This window comes from Zychaea mexicana (genome assembly GCF_025766255.1).
Source record: "Zychaea mexicana strain RSA 1403 chromosome Unknown BDB00scaffold_123, whole genome shotgun sequence".
Lineage (NCBI taxonomy): Eukaryota > Fungi > Mucoromycota > Mucoromycetes > Mucorales > Lichtheimiaceae > Zychaea > Zychaea mexicana.
In genome coordinates, this window is record NW_026516786.1 from 114,900 (window position 1) to 130,804 (window position 15,905).

At 42.6% G+C, this 15,905-nt stretch overlaps 3 protein-coding genes across 3 annotated transcripts; 2 read left to right on the plus strand and 1 right to left on the minus strand.

The window, feature by feature from the left end:
• Positions 1–3,031: 3,031 nt before the first annotated feature.
• On the minus strand, positions 3,032–8,410 carry BDB00DRAFT_87978 (uncharacterized protein). The gene is made up of 10 exons (XM_053127917.1): positions 6,951–8,410; positions 6,821–6,874; positions 6,605–6,690; positions 6,340–6,478; positions 5,304–6,268; positions 5,209–5,247; positions 4,930–5,099; positions 4,690–4,834; positions 3,338–4,600; positions 3,032–3,266 (listed from the first exon to the last, which is right to left on the minus strand). The coding sequence occupies exons 1-9, from the start codon at positions 8,224–8,226 to the stop codon at positions 3,428–3,430; spliced, it is 4,047 nt and encodes a 1,348-aa protein (XP_052974168.1). The 5' UTR covers positions 8,227–8,410; the 3' UTR covers positions 3,032–3,266; positions 3,338–3,427.
• Positions 8,411–9,317: 907 nt separating this feature from the next.
• Positions 9,318–10,012, plus strand: BDB00DRAFT_933163 (uncharacterized protein; the record flags this gene model as incomplete). Its single annotated transcript, XM_053129110.1, has 3 exons — positions 9,318–9,381; positions 9,456–9,718; positions 9,839–10,012. 3 exons carry the CDS (start codon positions 9,318–9,320, stop codon positions 10,010–10,012), a joined length of 501 nt encoding a protein of 166 aa, XP_052974169.1.
• Positions 10,013–14,031: 4,019 nt separating this feature from the next.
• Positions 14,032–14,335, plus strand: BDB00DRAFT_851372 (uncharacterized protein). Its single transcript, XM_053125499.1, has one exon. It carries the CDS (start codon positions 14,070–14,072, stop codon positions 14,271–14,273), a length of 204 nt encoding a protein of 67 aa, XP_052974170.1. The 5' UTR covers positions 14,032–14,069; the 3' UTR covers positions 14,274–14,335.
• Positions 14,336–15,905: the final 1,570 nt, after the last annotated feature.

Below are 15,905 nucleotides of genomic sequence, written 5' to 3' on the forward strand. Positions count from 1 at the left end.
GCGTCCGATGCTGCCCGCTCTGCAGCAGATATTGTCCTGACTGAGCCTGGTTTGTCCGTCATTATCGAAGCCTTCATCCATTCGCGTCGTATCTTTCAGCGTATGCGCAACTACTCGATCTACACCTGCTCTGTCACCATTCGTGTTGTCGTAGGCTTTGCCATCATGTGCTTTGCCTTCCAGTTTGATTTCCCGCCCTTCCTTGTTCTTATTATTGCGGTGATCAACGACGGCACCATCATGACGATATCCAAGGACCGTGTACGACCGTCGCCGTTCCCAGATAGTTGGAACCTCAAGGAGATCTTTTCGTATGCCATCGTCTATGGCTTGTACTTGGCTGCTTCGACCATTGTCTTTTACGCGGTTTGCATCAAGACCACTTTTTTCCAGGACAAGTTTGGTGTGGACCCTATCACCGACGTCAATGACTGGAAGCTGCATTCCGTCATCTACCTGCAAGTGGCCTCCATTTCCCAGGGCTTGATTTTTGTCACGCGTTCCCATGGCTTCTTCTTCATGGAACGGCCTTCGACGTTGCTCTTGTCTGCCTTTGTGGTGGCCCAGGTCGTTGCTACCTGCATTGCCGTCTATGCCGACTGGCCATTCACTTACATAGAGGGCTGTGGCTGGACGTGGGCTGGCATTGCATGGGTCTGGAATTTTGTGTGGTTCCCTCCATTGGACTTGCTCAAGTTTGGCATGCAGCGTCTGTGGCGACCCAAGAACGTTGCTTCCTTGCCTGGAGGTCCTGGTGGCGCCACATCGCGTCGCTCGTCTGTTGTTTCTGGATCGGCGTCGGCACGTTACTATGCTAACCGCACTCGCTCGTTGCGTGCATTGGAACGCCCAAGAAACTTTGGCCGTCGCTTGCTCGGCCTTGACAAGAAGCTGTCCATGGATCCCAATGAAATGCGCCGCTTCTCTTCTGTTCAGGTAAATAAAAGAAAGGCAATCTGGATGATACACATAGTGCAAAGCCTATGACTCACACGCTTTATCGCATCTCTCCATCATTAGACCAATCAAGCAGCTCAAGTATTGAGCGGAAATGTCCCTCAGCATTAAAGAGGATATAACCACTATCAAAATTCTATATTTACTTTTTTTCCTCCTTCTTTTCTTTCATTATAATGTATTTTTCCTTCGGCTTACAAAACTCTGCTTACCTACCTCTCTCTCTCTCTCTCTCGCTTTTCTGTTTTCTTACATCCTAGAGTCAGATGTACATAATTTTTTTTCATTTTTCTGTACTAGTCCTTTTCGAGTTATCTTTCTTATATATAAAAAATAAGCGAGAAACTATTTTATTTACTCCATTTGGAGAAAAGAAATAAAACTCATTTTTCTTATTGTAAAACACATATTCTTTATTTGTGCTAGCGCCGTAGTGCGATACTTATGATGAAAACAGTAAAGTCGAGTGACCTTATCCTCATGCGTACATTTTGTGTTGTTTGTGGCCCCTGTACTGTAAAGGATTATCCGAGCACCACGATGGTGACCAACAACAAACAAGACGGCGGATGGCTATTTGGACTACAGCATGCGTTGTTACATCAACTCACAGAACATTGTAGCGTAAGTCAATTGCGTCACTGCTTGGGACCTAAGAGAGATTATACAGTATACATACGGACGCTACGAGCTGACGGGTCTGTTCCCATAGTATATTGACATTTCCATGGTAACTTTCCAGTTTCCAAGTCTACGAACTATACCCTGCTTCTAATCCCATCCGTCCTGCATGGTTGTTGTCATTAGACCACCTACACCGACTCCTTACTTTCATGTAAACTAATATGTGTGTGGGTATATTTCTCGATTTGTATCACAGCAAAAGAAAGCTACAGTACTGTATAAAATTTCATACAAAGCTCCTCGGTTCGTATGACAGTGTAGTATCGCCCATACAGAAAATAAAAGAATGACTACCAGCACATTTTCTGTAATACACACAATATATACATCAGACACAGGGTGTTTTCGACATAATACGTACTGCTTTCTGCTGCTCCAAAATCAAACAATCAGTGTGCGTATGCACATTTTTCAGTTGAAGGATCTCTATCCAATCAATCATCAGATCAAACAACCATTTTCCTTTTAAAATTCGGATAGGAAAAGAACGGACGGCTTTTTCTCTTGTTACTACCAAAATGAGGTTTAAAATGCCCAAAAACGGGTTTCGTATACCCAAGTTCGAACTGTTACATGAATGCAATATCGCCAACCTCGTCGATAAAGTCCTAAGGCATGTCTACAGATTTATTCAAAGGAATGAAATTTATACATCATGACGTCTTACTTTTACTCTATTTCATTGAACACATACAACCGATGCAGAATAGAGAAACAACATGTGTCTTCAAATCTACGAGTCCGAATAGATCACAGGAGTTATTAACAACATCCGATATGTACACAACAGATGATCCTTCCAATATTCGATTGTTTTGGTCTTGTTTCACGGAACAAGTTCGAACAATCATCATATGGCCGCCCTCGTAACTCGGCAATTGTGAAGCCTCTATATAAACAGGTTTTTCACTGGCTTAACAGCTGTGCTACGGTTGTACAGTACACAGAGTATGTCGTCAGTTTCGCAAATAAGCCTTTTTTGCGACTTGATGTCTTGCTCATCAGCTTCCAAACCTTCGTTGTTGTCTACATGTTGTTACGACAGCACGAGTGGCATGTATCATAGTATGTACTTGGTAACCAAAAGAGCCACTAGAATCATAACTATACATAGCAACGCATATGATAACACGACTGATTTAGTCAGTTTCTTTTAGATCATACATAAATTACAGAGTAATAAGCAAGGATTTATTTTTTAAATTTAATGCAAATAGCAGATAGAAAAAAGCACAGTGAAGGAAAGAAAGAGATAAAAGGCTCGTCATATATACAGCAGAAGGAGAGAGAATGTGTTGACAAAAAAAAGGCTTTAAATGTGTGTGATTTCGAGAGCAATAGGGTATGAAGTTAGGATTGTAAAATGGAGGGGATGCTTTGTTTTGGTTGTACTATAGTAGTAGTAGTAGTAGCAGTATAATATAGGGTGTTGTTATTTTCTTAGTCCAGAAGAATCAGTCAACGCGGGTGCAGGATCCAGTCCCAATACTTCACAAGCATATGCATAGCCGGTCCTGGATTCCTTGATTCTGCGTGCATTCTTCTTTTTACGCGCTACCAACAACATATCTGCATCATGGCTCGGATCGCCTAGAGCATAGATATCCGTTCGACTGACCCAGCCCCTGAACATCCAAGATTACTAGTTAGCCTCTGTCGGTCTTGGATTTGTCTCCTTCTTCCTACTAAAACTTACCATTTGTGATGATCGGGCACTTCGTAGAATTCAACGAGTACATCGTCTTCACCATGTTTGGATGTCAATACATGCTTTCCGATATCCTCTTTATTCGGATCGACAATCTATCAATGTAATTTTGGTTAACAAAGACTTGATATACTCCTCCACCATCCCCCCACTTTGAAGGATATACATAAAGGGAGTTTTTACCCTGGCAGGATGAGGCGGAAAACCTTTAACACGAGCCCATACAATCATTTCAGGTTTAACATCGGTAATAGGTTCTGGCTTTGGTTTTGTTTGACGGGATTCAGAGCGTGACTTCTTGCGTGGCGAGGGTGTTGGAGATAATCCATCGGTATCGCTACCACTGTTGCCCGTGTCTGTTCCTTCCACATAAAGCCACCCAGGGGGTGCCTTTCGCTTACGGTCAGGTCTGACGAGAGGGTGGTCTTCTTCTGTAACATGATCCGAGTGCCATAGTAAATTGCGTGCTTCTGATGATGTTCGCTTCTCAAGTTCTTGGGCGGTAGGAGCCACCAAACCGTCTGATCCCATACTCCGCGTTCGTCGACGTAGAACCTTGCTGCTGCTGTTGCTACTCGCGTTCGTATTACCTTTGCTTTCTTCTCCTTGTGTGGCGGTACTGGCTGCTGCTTCCGCTGCTTTGGATGATCTTGTAGCGACCCTGCTATTCTTGTTTTCAGGCACATTGTGGTTGCTGTCGTCGTCGTCTCCGCCTTGAGTCCCATTCGCAACAACTTGATCTTCGCCTTCTTGTTTCATTTCATTTTCTTCTTCTTCTGCTGCTGCAGCAGCAGCTGCTGCCGCCGCCGCCTTTGCTGCCGCTGCTTCAGCACGCAACCGTCCACGTTTGGCTGCATACTCCAATTGTTTCTGTCGTTTTGCTTCAGCTTGAGCTGCCTTGGCTCTTCGTCGTTCTGCATCTGCCTGTTTTTTCGCCTCAGCTTTTTCAGCAGCTAACTGTTGCCGCTTTCTTTCTTCAGCTTTTGCTCTTTCTTCTGCTTCCAAACGTTCTTGTTCTGCTGCAAGTTCTTCAGGAGATGGCACGTGGACAGTATTGTATGTAAAGATCTCGGGATGGATATCAATAGCCAAAATACCCGTCTCTTTCTTGATCTCCAGTTCCTCGTAATCTTTTCGTGCTTGTGCTAAAAGGTCAAGCGACAGTTTTTCAAGTCGTTCTGCAGTGCGGTAATAGAGTGTCTCTGGCTTGTTGTATGTTTTACAGTTCTTCCAAATCAACATGATGTCGCTCTATATAAGGAGATTGGGATACAAAGTTCACGTCAGCCATCCAACTAGCCCTCTATACAGGTACAGCTAAAACTAGATGCTAACGTTACCTCCACTTGTTCTAAGCTTGTATACTCGTGTGCTGAGAACTTTTCGAGAATTTCAGCAAAGGACATGGGAGTATCGATGATTTCAGAGTAGTCGGGCGCAACATCAGGTGTCACGGGGAATCTGAAAAGCTCTTTCTTATCCGCACTATAAGAAAATGTTGTCAGTCACCTCCTTTCTTTCGATTTCTATATGCCGTATTCGATAATTAACACACTCCTCGTCCAAAAATGCCGACTTACTCTATAAGCTGATCAACCAATGGTTTGGTGATATACTCCACTGGGAAAAGTATCATTTCCAGATATGCCTTTTGTTTCCGTATCCGTTCCAGCTTTTGTTTTTCGCGCTTCTGCACTTGTTCCGATAACATGCGTACGCGTTCCAAATCGGCTCTCAAATTTATCATTGCCTAACAGTGCAAGTGTGTGAGTCTGCATCAATGATGTTCCTTAACTTGTCAGCGGCACTTTTTCTTTTTCGCTCAAAAAACTTACCGCTGCACGGTGTGCCTTTTCTACCTCAGTCTGCTTGTGTTGCGACGACGATGCGGTCCAAGGCTGAAGATAAAGAGCTATTAGTTATGTCGCCACGGGCACGATTTTCTCATTCTTACCTCCAAGTGCAAACGCTTGAGCAATGGTGCGCCTCGTCTGGACTCACGTTTGAGGGACCAATATCGACATATGCTGACAATCAACTGTGGTTTGCGACGTAAGTTGGTAGCCTGCCGTACACACCTCATATTCTCGAGCTTGCTAATGATAAACTCTGGAGCGATTGGTGCGCCAGCCGAATAATGATGCTGGTGTGCACGTGCCGCCTTGGAACTGGGCAACATCTGTGTTACTGCCGAATTATCGTTATCCATGTGCCCTTTCTTCTTGTGCTTCTTCTTTTTCTTCTTCCGCCCATCATCCTGTCCATCCACTCCATCCTCTTCATCGTCATTGTTGTTGTTACTGTCGCCGTCGCCAATAGCCGCAACGTTATTGCTATCATTCATCATGACTTCATCATCAACATAACGTTGTCGAGGTATCCGATGGCTGTTGTTGTTGTTGTTACTTGTCTTGTTGCTGCGTCGATGGGAGCTAGAAAAGAATGCCTGTGCCGCTGCAACCGTTTGTTCCACATTGACCTGCTCTGTATAATCACGCGGCGTATGCTTGTCACAATAGGCCTTGAACACCACACCATCATAGTGCGATCCGTGTGATTTCATGCGCATGCAAAGACGTGCCCATCGCGCACAGGTCACATGGAATGCAACAAAACAGTGCTTACTGTCGCACTGAATACATGCACCTTGTCGTCTTCGGCAAATATAACACGTCAGTTTCCACCGGCTCTTGGGTATGTTTTCGATATTGTCAATGGGCTCCATGTACACGCTATTGCTGAGACCGACTTCGGGAATCCAAATGGCACACAGCAAGTGGCCCCATTTGTTGGTATTGGTTTGCTTAAAGGCACCCCCTTCGTTCGGACAAAATATGCACGAAACTGGATTCTCGGGAGACACAAGACATTTACGGCAAAGCCATTGGCCTTCAGGGATATATGGAATACCGTAGCAATCTGTAAATATCGAACGTGTGTGTGAGCGTCCACCCTCATGATTCAGCTTCAAATAGCATCATGCCACTTACCCTGATGAACAGCCAAATTGCAACCATCGCAAAACACAATAGCATTGCTATTTTCACATTCTGTATCATCACAAATGGCGCATGCAGAATCTTCTGGAAGGGATGGTTCCTCGGCTACTTGTTTTGGCAGGTTTTTGATCTAGCAGGTCGTCCAGCAAATAAAACATATTTTTTTTAAAGCTTGTCAATAATCATCCGCTACTACCACCCACATGGTATGTTAATGAAAACCAATCCAAATCCTGTGTCACGTTATACACCTTACCAGATCAAACCATTCCTTCTCAAGCTGATCCATGACAGCTTCAAATAAATCGCCAGAGACTTCTCCCAAATCCTCCTTGCGGCGCTCTTCATTTAGCATTTGTAGCCAAGCATCGTCTAACATTATCGATTAATAACAATCCTCTGACCGCATTTTCCGTTTTTTGTCGTTATCTTTCTCCTTCCCTTTATTATCAAATTCCAACTACAATCTTACCATGCTCATCCATGTCATATTCTACCGTATCCATTAAATCAGCTTCAGATGGTTCTAGAATACAAGTAAAGGAAATTTTAAATTAATAAACAGACACACATGATAAAAAAAAGTGTGAGCGCTCTCATACCAATATATCGAATATAATGATTCTCAGGACGCTGAAATCGTTGCTGTTGGCTACTTGCTCCTTCGTCTTCCACTGTTGTTAGTGCAGTACTTGCTGCTGTGACCTCTTTACCGTTCTCCTTCTGTCGATCATCACTCATGCTAACTTGTTTAGGTTCTTCCGTGACTAAACGGAACGAAGGTTTGGGCAATGCATCCAAATTGACACCCATATTGATATCGTTGACGGTTTCCAATGGCTGTTGTTCTTTCTGTAGTTGCTGTTGCTGTGGACGAGTGGATAATGCTTGATACAAGTCGCCTTCTTTTTGATGATCAACCAACGGGTCTCCGTTTCGCTGTCGTCCTCCATCGTCGGCGTCGTCATCTTCGTCCTTTTCTCCAGGTGTTGCTGATAATGACAGCACCTCTTCACTATTGCTGCCACTTTTGTTGCTTGCCTTCTCGTCCAGTTCCATGTCTTCCCCTTCGTCTGCTGTGACCATACTATCATCAGAGGATTCGCTATCCGTACTAGTGATGCTTTTTTCGTCATTTGCTGGCTCGTCAGAGATATCGTTTTTTTCGTCTTCTGGCTCAAGTGGTGACGGGTTGCTGCCGTTATTGTTGCTATTGACGTTCTTATATTCTCCTTTGTTGACTTTTTGTTCCGCTGCTGTTGTCGTCGAACCGTCCCCTTTTGGCGAATCGTTAAGACTCATAGAAGACAGTCCAGAGTCTTCTAAACTTTCGTCTGGTGGTAGTTCAGGCACCTGACGTTCTTTGCCATTATCATTTCGATCGTTGTCGTCTTTGTTAGCTTTTGCTACACTTGCTACTGTTGACAACGGCGTACTTCCGCTACCGCCGTTGGCATCGCTGTCAACGTTATTGTCATCGTTGTTTTTACTGGTGTTGGTGGTTCTCGCGTCAACAGTAAGATCTTGAGTAGCGGGACGATCTGACTTTGACACTCTTACAATTCGCAAGGGTTCCTTTAGATTGAGGTTGGGATAATAGTCCTTATATGATCGTTCTTCCCTTGGCCGTACAGCAGTGTGTCCGTTGGCGTCGTGATGGCTAGTGTTTAACGATAAGCTAGGTAGCCTCTGCTTTTGTGTAGGGTGTTGGTGATGCTGGTGTTCTTGTCGATTTTCACGGTATTGACGATGGTCTTCGTGCAACGGTTGGAGTGGTTGCTGCAACTGTTCTGTTTCTCCTTCACCTGGACGCGGATACTTTTTGGGTCGACCACGACGGCCGGTACCTTTACGTCCACCTCGTGTCTTCAATGGCATATATTAAGTTTGGTGGTTTTTTGCTTCCCTTTATTTATTTTTTTTAAATTGCAGGGTACACGGATTCAAACAAGACAAGAAAAAAGGTGAGAGCGAAAATAAAAAAGAGAAAAAAAGAGAGGGAAGGGGGGTTAGGTATATATATGAGTGTAGAGTGAAAATAAAAATAATATTATGAAAAATAAAAAGCGACCTCTTTTTTGTTGTTGTTTCTCTTCCAGCCCCCCTCAATGGTTCTGGATGAGTAACAGCTACCACGCGTGCCTTACAGTTTGGAAGAGGGTATAGTATTGACAGGGAGAAGAAGCAAAAAACGCCTTTAAAGTTTTCACACACAATACAGCAAGTACACCTCTCGTATATACCACAGTACTCACACTCATACACACTCTCTCTGAATAATTTGGTCGAGCGCGGCGAGCGGGGCGGCGAGCGTGTATGTGTGTGCTGAGTTTAGAGCTGGTGTGCTGTGTGCACACCAGGCAGCAACGGCGCCCAGGCAAGCTGTTCTAAGCTGAGAGAACCGGTTCAGTGGTATGTTTCGCTTGCAATGCCCCCTACCACCCCCCCTTAATTAACCTGAAACATCGTTGGCACAACTTTCAGTGAATAATGGACTTACATAGAAACACGAGAGAACACGCAAGACGAGCACATGTGCTCAGAAGCAAGGCTAAGATTATGCATGCTTGACACTCGTAACGGGAAGTGTTGTTTTTCATCTCTCTTTGATAGTTTCTGCAGAATACTCTCAAATTGAGTTGCTTTAAAATTTTATAGTATGCAACAGCTAGAAGCTTGTGGCAAAGCGAGGGATTTATCATCGCGTATATCCTACTTGCGTTTTCATGCATGGAGAAAACTTTTATTTGCGCTCTACATGAACATGTACAGTAAGTAGAATGTCAAGATGCATTTAGTTGTCAAGTAGGTTTACTTGCAGCATATATGCTATATAATACATACGCCCAATGAGATAGATATATTGGACAAGACTACACTGTCTTTTGAAATGTTCATTTTTTTACGCCTTGCATGCACATCGTAGATGTCAAAACATAAACGACCGCTATGTAAAATACACCAATAAAATGGATTTTCGAACTTCGCCGGCAACTCCCCGCTCACGAACACAAGGAAGAAAACCATGGAAGTGTGAGCAATAACCTTCTGCTGCTACCGTCGATATTATGAATGGTGCTGATGACCACACATATCAACTGATGAAGACGGTGAAAATGACGATGACAATGACGTTGACGACACCAAGTACATGGTTAAGCCTCGCCAAACGACACGAAGAATGAAACGACATCGAGGACTCAAACAGCAAGCGTCACAACAACCATCTACCAAGAAGATGGTAGCCACTGAAACGCGTTTGCTGCAAAAACCACCAGGAATCTTTGTCAATACACCACGCGTTTATCTTGGAGCAGAAGAGCCACGCGATGTCCGTGAAAATGATTTTGCCATGACCATTCGAAGTCTAGTCAATAGAAGTTGACAAGGGTAAATTATGCTGATTTTTTTTTTGCGAAGGCCGTCGATTCAGCGCTCCAGACATTGAGGAGTAATGTATCATATGAACACCGTGTGTTATCGTGGTCAGGGCAAGATCCGAAATTTTGAGACCTATGTGATCACCCATCTTGAATTAACAGCAACAGAACATAGGCCCAGTATCCCACTAGGTTTATATGAGCATAACTGGATATCCGAGCTCTTACCGGATGAACGTTGGGAGACACCGTCGTCCTCAAGGAGACGTGTCACCCTGCACTAACATATGTTCTACTATGCAAGTTGTGTATATGCTATGCTCTGAGAGCGTAGCCGCTTATTTTGATAAGATGCCAGCTCCTGTAAGTAAAAGATACGTTCCACTGAGCATGTCAACCGCTAGCTAAAGTGGAATGACGTTATTAGGATCGATCTAATGGCTTTTAATATATAAGAGCAATACGATGGCTGCTCGAAGTACCGAGGCGGTTGCTAAGAACTATACTTAATACAATCAAGAAGACAGCAACGTCAATTTTCTTGGGAATATATCACGTAGAGAAAGATCCAACAGTAGTAGAATCTTATTGCAATGCTGGTATCATCCACTTCAATAATGTTTCCAAAAACTATTATACCACGAGGAGGTGGCACTGCGTCAACCTTTAAAAATAGCAGTTAAATATGTGTGGTTGTAACAGTGAATGTTAGTAAATGAGAGATTTTTTGACTGTCGCTATACTTTAACAACGAAGCCACTCGCTCAGCTTGTGATTTTCTCTTTCATGGGAAAAGAGTTATGCAATAAGCAAACAATGGGTTATTAAACAAGCACTTACTTGTATGCCTCGCATCTACATGATTATAGCTTTCATTTTTTCTGAGTACACAAGCCCCAGGTACAAGATACAACAATAATCGCTGCCTACCAAAATAAAAGTGATCGCCGCACGAATCATCCTAGAACCGAATCCAAAACCAACATGGATGACAACAATAGCACGCAAGCGATCACTATTTCATCATCATATACTCTTCAATCCTTACAAGTTGCTTCTTTAAGTCAATATTGTTGTTTGTCTTGCTCATGTTTATCAAAGCACACATCCGTCCGGAACCAAACCCGGCTAGTACTTTCGCCTGTTGTGTAGCCTGCGTGTGGCCTGTGTGCGAACGTCTTCAATCCACTTCTTGCGTGATAACGGTCATACGTCACGAGTCGTTCCGTCTATTCTCTATCATCTCATAGCTCTTCATATCTCAAATGCTACTCCCTCACTGGCCCTATTAGATATCATATAAGAGCCATCTGCCATAATTTCGTTATATACATTTATAATGTATGCTAAACGATCCATGCTGATTTGCTCTCACTCAACTAGATCAAAATTCAATTGTTCGATAATGTGCTCCGGTTTTTACCCCTATTTTTTTTTGAATGGGATTAAAATTTGCATTGTTTACAGTATTAACCAGGTTTGATAAAGTTTTTAAATGCAGGGGAACAGAGAATACTAGTATCTTGGAGCTATTTAAGACGTTATGCCTGTTCATCCGGTTTGTGAATAAGCTAAGTACTTTGAGGATCGATTGGGATGTATCAGAACTCGTGTAGAGGACGTTATATTATGTATTCGGGTCACTTCCTTGTTGAAGCCGGTGTTAGTTGGTGTGCGGCATCTTTAAAAGCACTTATAAAGCCGGTAGCGAACAAAGGAAGCACGCTCAATACTATGGGTGCTTTTCAAATGGCAAAAACACAAGCTGTATACCGGTACTATCACTATCGGTCACAGGGATTGATAGTTCTCAAAGAGCTGCTGTCGATATCTGGACCACCCCATCAAAAGAGTACAGGGCAAAGGCCATCCGCTACTGGGCGCGCGAATTCCGTGATTCTGGGTCCATCTCAACACATCAACAAGGGAAGCATGTAAAAAGAGAATCACTCCTCAGTGACGAGTCCGTGGAAGAACGAATCCGTCTATTGATAGGCGGTCAAAAACTCGAACTGCGTAACCTCCCTGCTTTTGTTAAAGTTATCAATGAAAGTATCATCCCTGAGATACTTGGTGTTCCAGGCTCAGTATCACAGACGACATTATGGCGATATATGTCTGAGTGGGGTTATCGATACCGCAAAAACAGCAAGGATATATATTACGACGGGCACGAACGAGATGACGTGGTAGCATACCGATTAAAATGGGCTAAACGAATGGTGGAGTACAAGAAGCGGATGGACTCGTACGAAGGACAACGTGCAGAAATCATCATTGAGCCATCTTTAGCGCCTGATCAAAAGAAAATTGTTATGGTTACCCATGATGAGTCAACCTTCTATGCAAACGACGGTAAACAAAAGCTATGGCTGGCAGACGGCGAGAGTATCCTACGCAACAAAAGCCCTGGACAATCCATTATGATATCCGAGTTCCAATGCGCGTGTCATGGCACAATGCGATCTGGAATATGGACCTCGCGTACATACTTCTATGCAGGGGCTAACCGAGAACAGTATTGGACCAGCAAAGACATGGTTAAGCAGTTAGAAGAAGATGCGATCCCACTATTTGACCTTTTGCACCCTGGTTGTCAAGCATTATTTATATTCGATCAAAGTAGTAATCATAACGCTTACCCAAGTGATGCATTACTGGCGAGAACTATGTGCAAGGATCCAAAGCGGTGTGGAGTGGATAACGCAGAGCATGACTGCAGCATGCACGTGTATCGGGACAGCTACTTTATCGATGAAGCAACCAAAGAAAAGAAAACACAAAGGATGTACATGAACATCGAAGAAAACATTAAGAAACGCAAGCGAGGTGTCACGATAGTCACGGCCGACAAACAGCAAGTATGCCATTTCAAGGGGATAAAAATCATTTTGAATGAGCGTGGACTTTGGTTTGAGGAAGACCCGTATAGACCTGGAAAAGTTTGGCGAATGGATTGCAAAAAAGAAGAAGCGGACGATAGCAAGTGTTGTGCTAGACATTTTCTTGGTGCTCAGCCCGACTTTCGAGATCAAAAGACAGCCCTTTGTGAAGCTGTGGTGAACGCGGGTCACATTTTTGTGCTATATCCAAAATTCCAATGCGAGTGCAATTGGATCGAACGATATTGGGGCCAAGCAAAGTACCATGCACGAATCAATTGTGATTACAGTTTTAAAGCTTTGAAAGAAAACTTACCAAAGTTCCTGGATACTGTTTCGCCCCCAGACGAAGTACCTACACTAATTAGACGATTTTATGGAAGGGTGTGGCGTTTTATAGACGCTTATTCCCAAGAACTACCAACTCCCGAAGCTATCACTCTTGTGGAAAGGTATACTTCCCGAACTTACAGCTCACACCGTCGTGACGATTTCCCTACTATTATTTGAATATTACCAAATAAAGAAGCGGCATTTGAAATCTCAAAATTGAAACATTGGCGGTTATAGATGAAGTACACCATACCATCGTCGACGGCGGTGTCTTTTTCTATAACTTGGCCAGCAGGTTTTACGTTGCCTTTCACATTTTAACAGAAAGCAATGCTTTCTTTTTTGACTTGCTCGTCCTTATCTTATCTGTTTTTATTTGCCTCTTCTGAATCTGTTTTTCCGGGTTCGTTGTCGTGCCTATTGTCGTTCTTTGCCATGGATGGTAATCTAAGGTTGGTTCAATTACCGTGATAATTGCGGTCAATCAAATACACAATGTTTTCGCTACTGTTTGAATTAAATGCAGTGCGTGCCTTCTGCTCACTTTTGTAGAAGCTTTTGGTTTCGTACGATGGGTAACTTTCAATCAAGCAAGCAGCAACTACCTACATGCAAGGAATTCAGTAGACACGATTGTTTAAAACCTTGCTATATACATGTAGTAGTATTATCAATCAGATCTGCAACAAGAGGAGCAAAACATAATTGATACAATTCGTCATCGCATATCTTTTAAGACATGTACATGCAGTATCATATGTACATAGCTCAATCGTAGCATGCTATTATGCACTGCTAATAATTCAGCTGCTCTTATTGAAGCGAGTATCCGAATATGTACATATTCTTAAAAATGCGTTTGTAGGTTAGATTGATGATCAACGTATGATAAAGGCAACACTTACCTGGCTTTTTGAGTCACTGTATTATCAAATAAACCTAAAGAGACAAAATAAGTCAACGAGACCCGGAAGGAATTACAAACTGGTTCATTATGATAACATTAGATCTCACTACTGTATAAATAAATGATATATTCTACGAAAATGGTTATATGCAACAATCCCTTATCTTGAGCAATTTCCTCTAGCAAAAGTAAGTGTTATTCTGAGCTGATAAGAAAGATATGTTTATTCTACCAAATGTTAGTAAGTTTACGTCCGTGGTAATGATAGCCCCTTATTCTTTTGCTTCTAGTCTAAGTTTCTGCTATAAATGCCAAGGCTGTGCTGCAGTTGCTCGTTGTACTTTATGGTTATCCTTCGTAATTTTTTGCTTTTGTATAACGGTATTGTTGTTGTATCACTCATCAGCTACATCCGTTGTATGATGATCTCGTCATCTCTTCTTGTGGATCACGGACGTCATTTTTGATTAGAGGTATGGATAAGTTGTTTGCGATTACAAAACTCGAGAATCTTGATTTCGTTACTGTTGTTTGAAATATTGAAAACATAACATGAACTTTGTGACGTTAGCTACCGATGAAATTGATGGCAACATATCATCATGTGTTTTGTACTTACAGTTAAAATCACTTTTCCATAATTGGTCCACTTGTATAGGTAATGCCTATCGTTGTTTCGATGTTTGTCTTGAATGCAATTGTTTGTCTTCAGCCCGGAATTGATACAAGTGCATTCGTATCTTACGAAACGTATTGACCTTGTATCATAATTTGCCATAAGCTTGCTCTAGGTGCTGCTTTTTGTAGTTCTTTTTTTTGTTCTCGAGTTGCCTTTTTTTTTTTGCAGCATTTGCCTTGCAACTCGTGTCTTGTATATAATTTTTTTTTCTTTTTCTTTTTTTCTTTTCCTTATTCATGGGGTCTATCATTACCTGGACATTAACTTACCAAACATCTGTAGTGGGAATATATTCGTGAGAGATATCGTTGACTGGTATATAGGAACATGCAGGGCTCTACGACAAAGCAATGTGAGCACAATTGCGTAACATTACAAGGTGGATCAATTGCTTTTTGCCACTAATTCTTACCGTAATGCTTTCTAAATGCCTATTGCCCCTGGTATATCTTGCTGTCTGTAGCTGATTTTCTTGAAGCATGTGTCTGCATCTCTTGAGGACGCATTAAATAGCAATATCGTTCGGCCGCCACTTTTGCTAATGGATGGTTTGAAGTTTTGATGAATATATGTGGTATTGTCCCAATGAAGTTTGTTGTAATCCTTCTAAAGCACTGCACAATTACCGTTTTTTCGTTTTCTCCACAAATGATCTTATTGTCGTCGCATAATAATTGAGCGAGCAATATGGATGCTCGGTGGACAATCATGTGCGTTTCATTGATGTGCCTTGAGTGTGTATGTGCATATGTGTCTTCCATCTTGACTTTGAAAGATGTATTGACTGCTTCCGCTTGCCACCGATCAGGTTTGTAGGATCGTCTCTCTCACCAATGTATCGTAGACTGTATACTTGTGGTAGGCTCTTCTTGTTTCCCGCTTTGTTGGTATACGGTGCCGTCGTGTCGATCTAATTATGATGGGCCACTTGATGATGATGCCCTCAAAGCCAATGTCGTGTTTGATGCGCCTTATGAGCGAGACCTTGTATTGTTCGAATAGCTGTGTCCTGTGTTTGATTTGCGTCCGCTTCAGCTGCGTTTCCATTCACCACCCGTTAAGTGAATGAAACCATCACGTATGATGTGATGCCACTTTGTTGAGTTAATTGTTCGCATTGGTTTCCTTACTGTTCCATTTCGTCCAAACCCGCGATGCTTTGTTGTCTGGAGGTCATCGCCAAGTTTTAGGATCGCCTTTACGATTTCTAAGAAGAGATAATAGATATGAGCATACCATTGTTTTTGACTTGAATTTCAGTGTCATCAGAAAACCATACGCACTTACTTTCGCTTCATAAAGTAGCAAGTAAAATGACTCATTGTGCTGCCTACATCATTTCTTGCCGCTCTTGTTGTCTCTGATGTGTGGTTGTA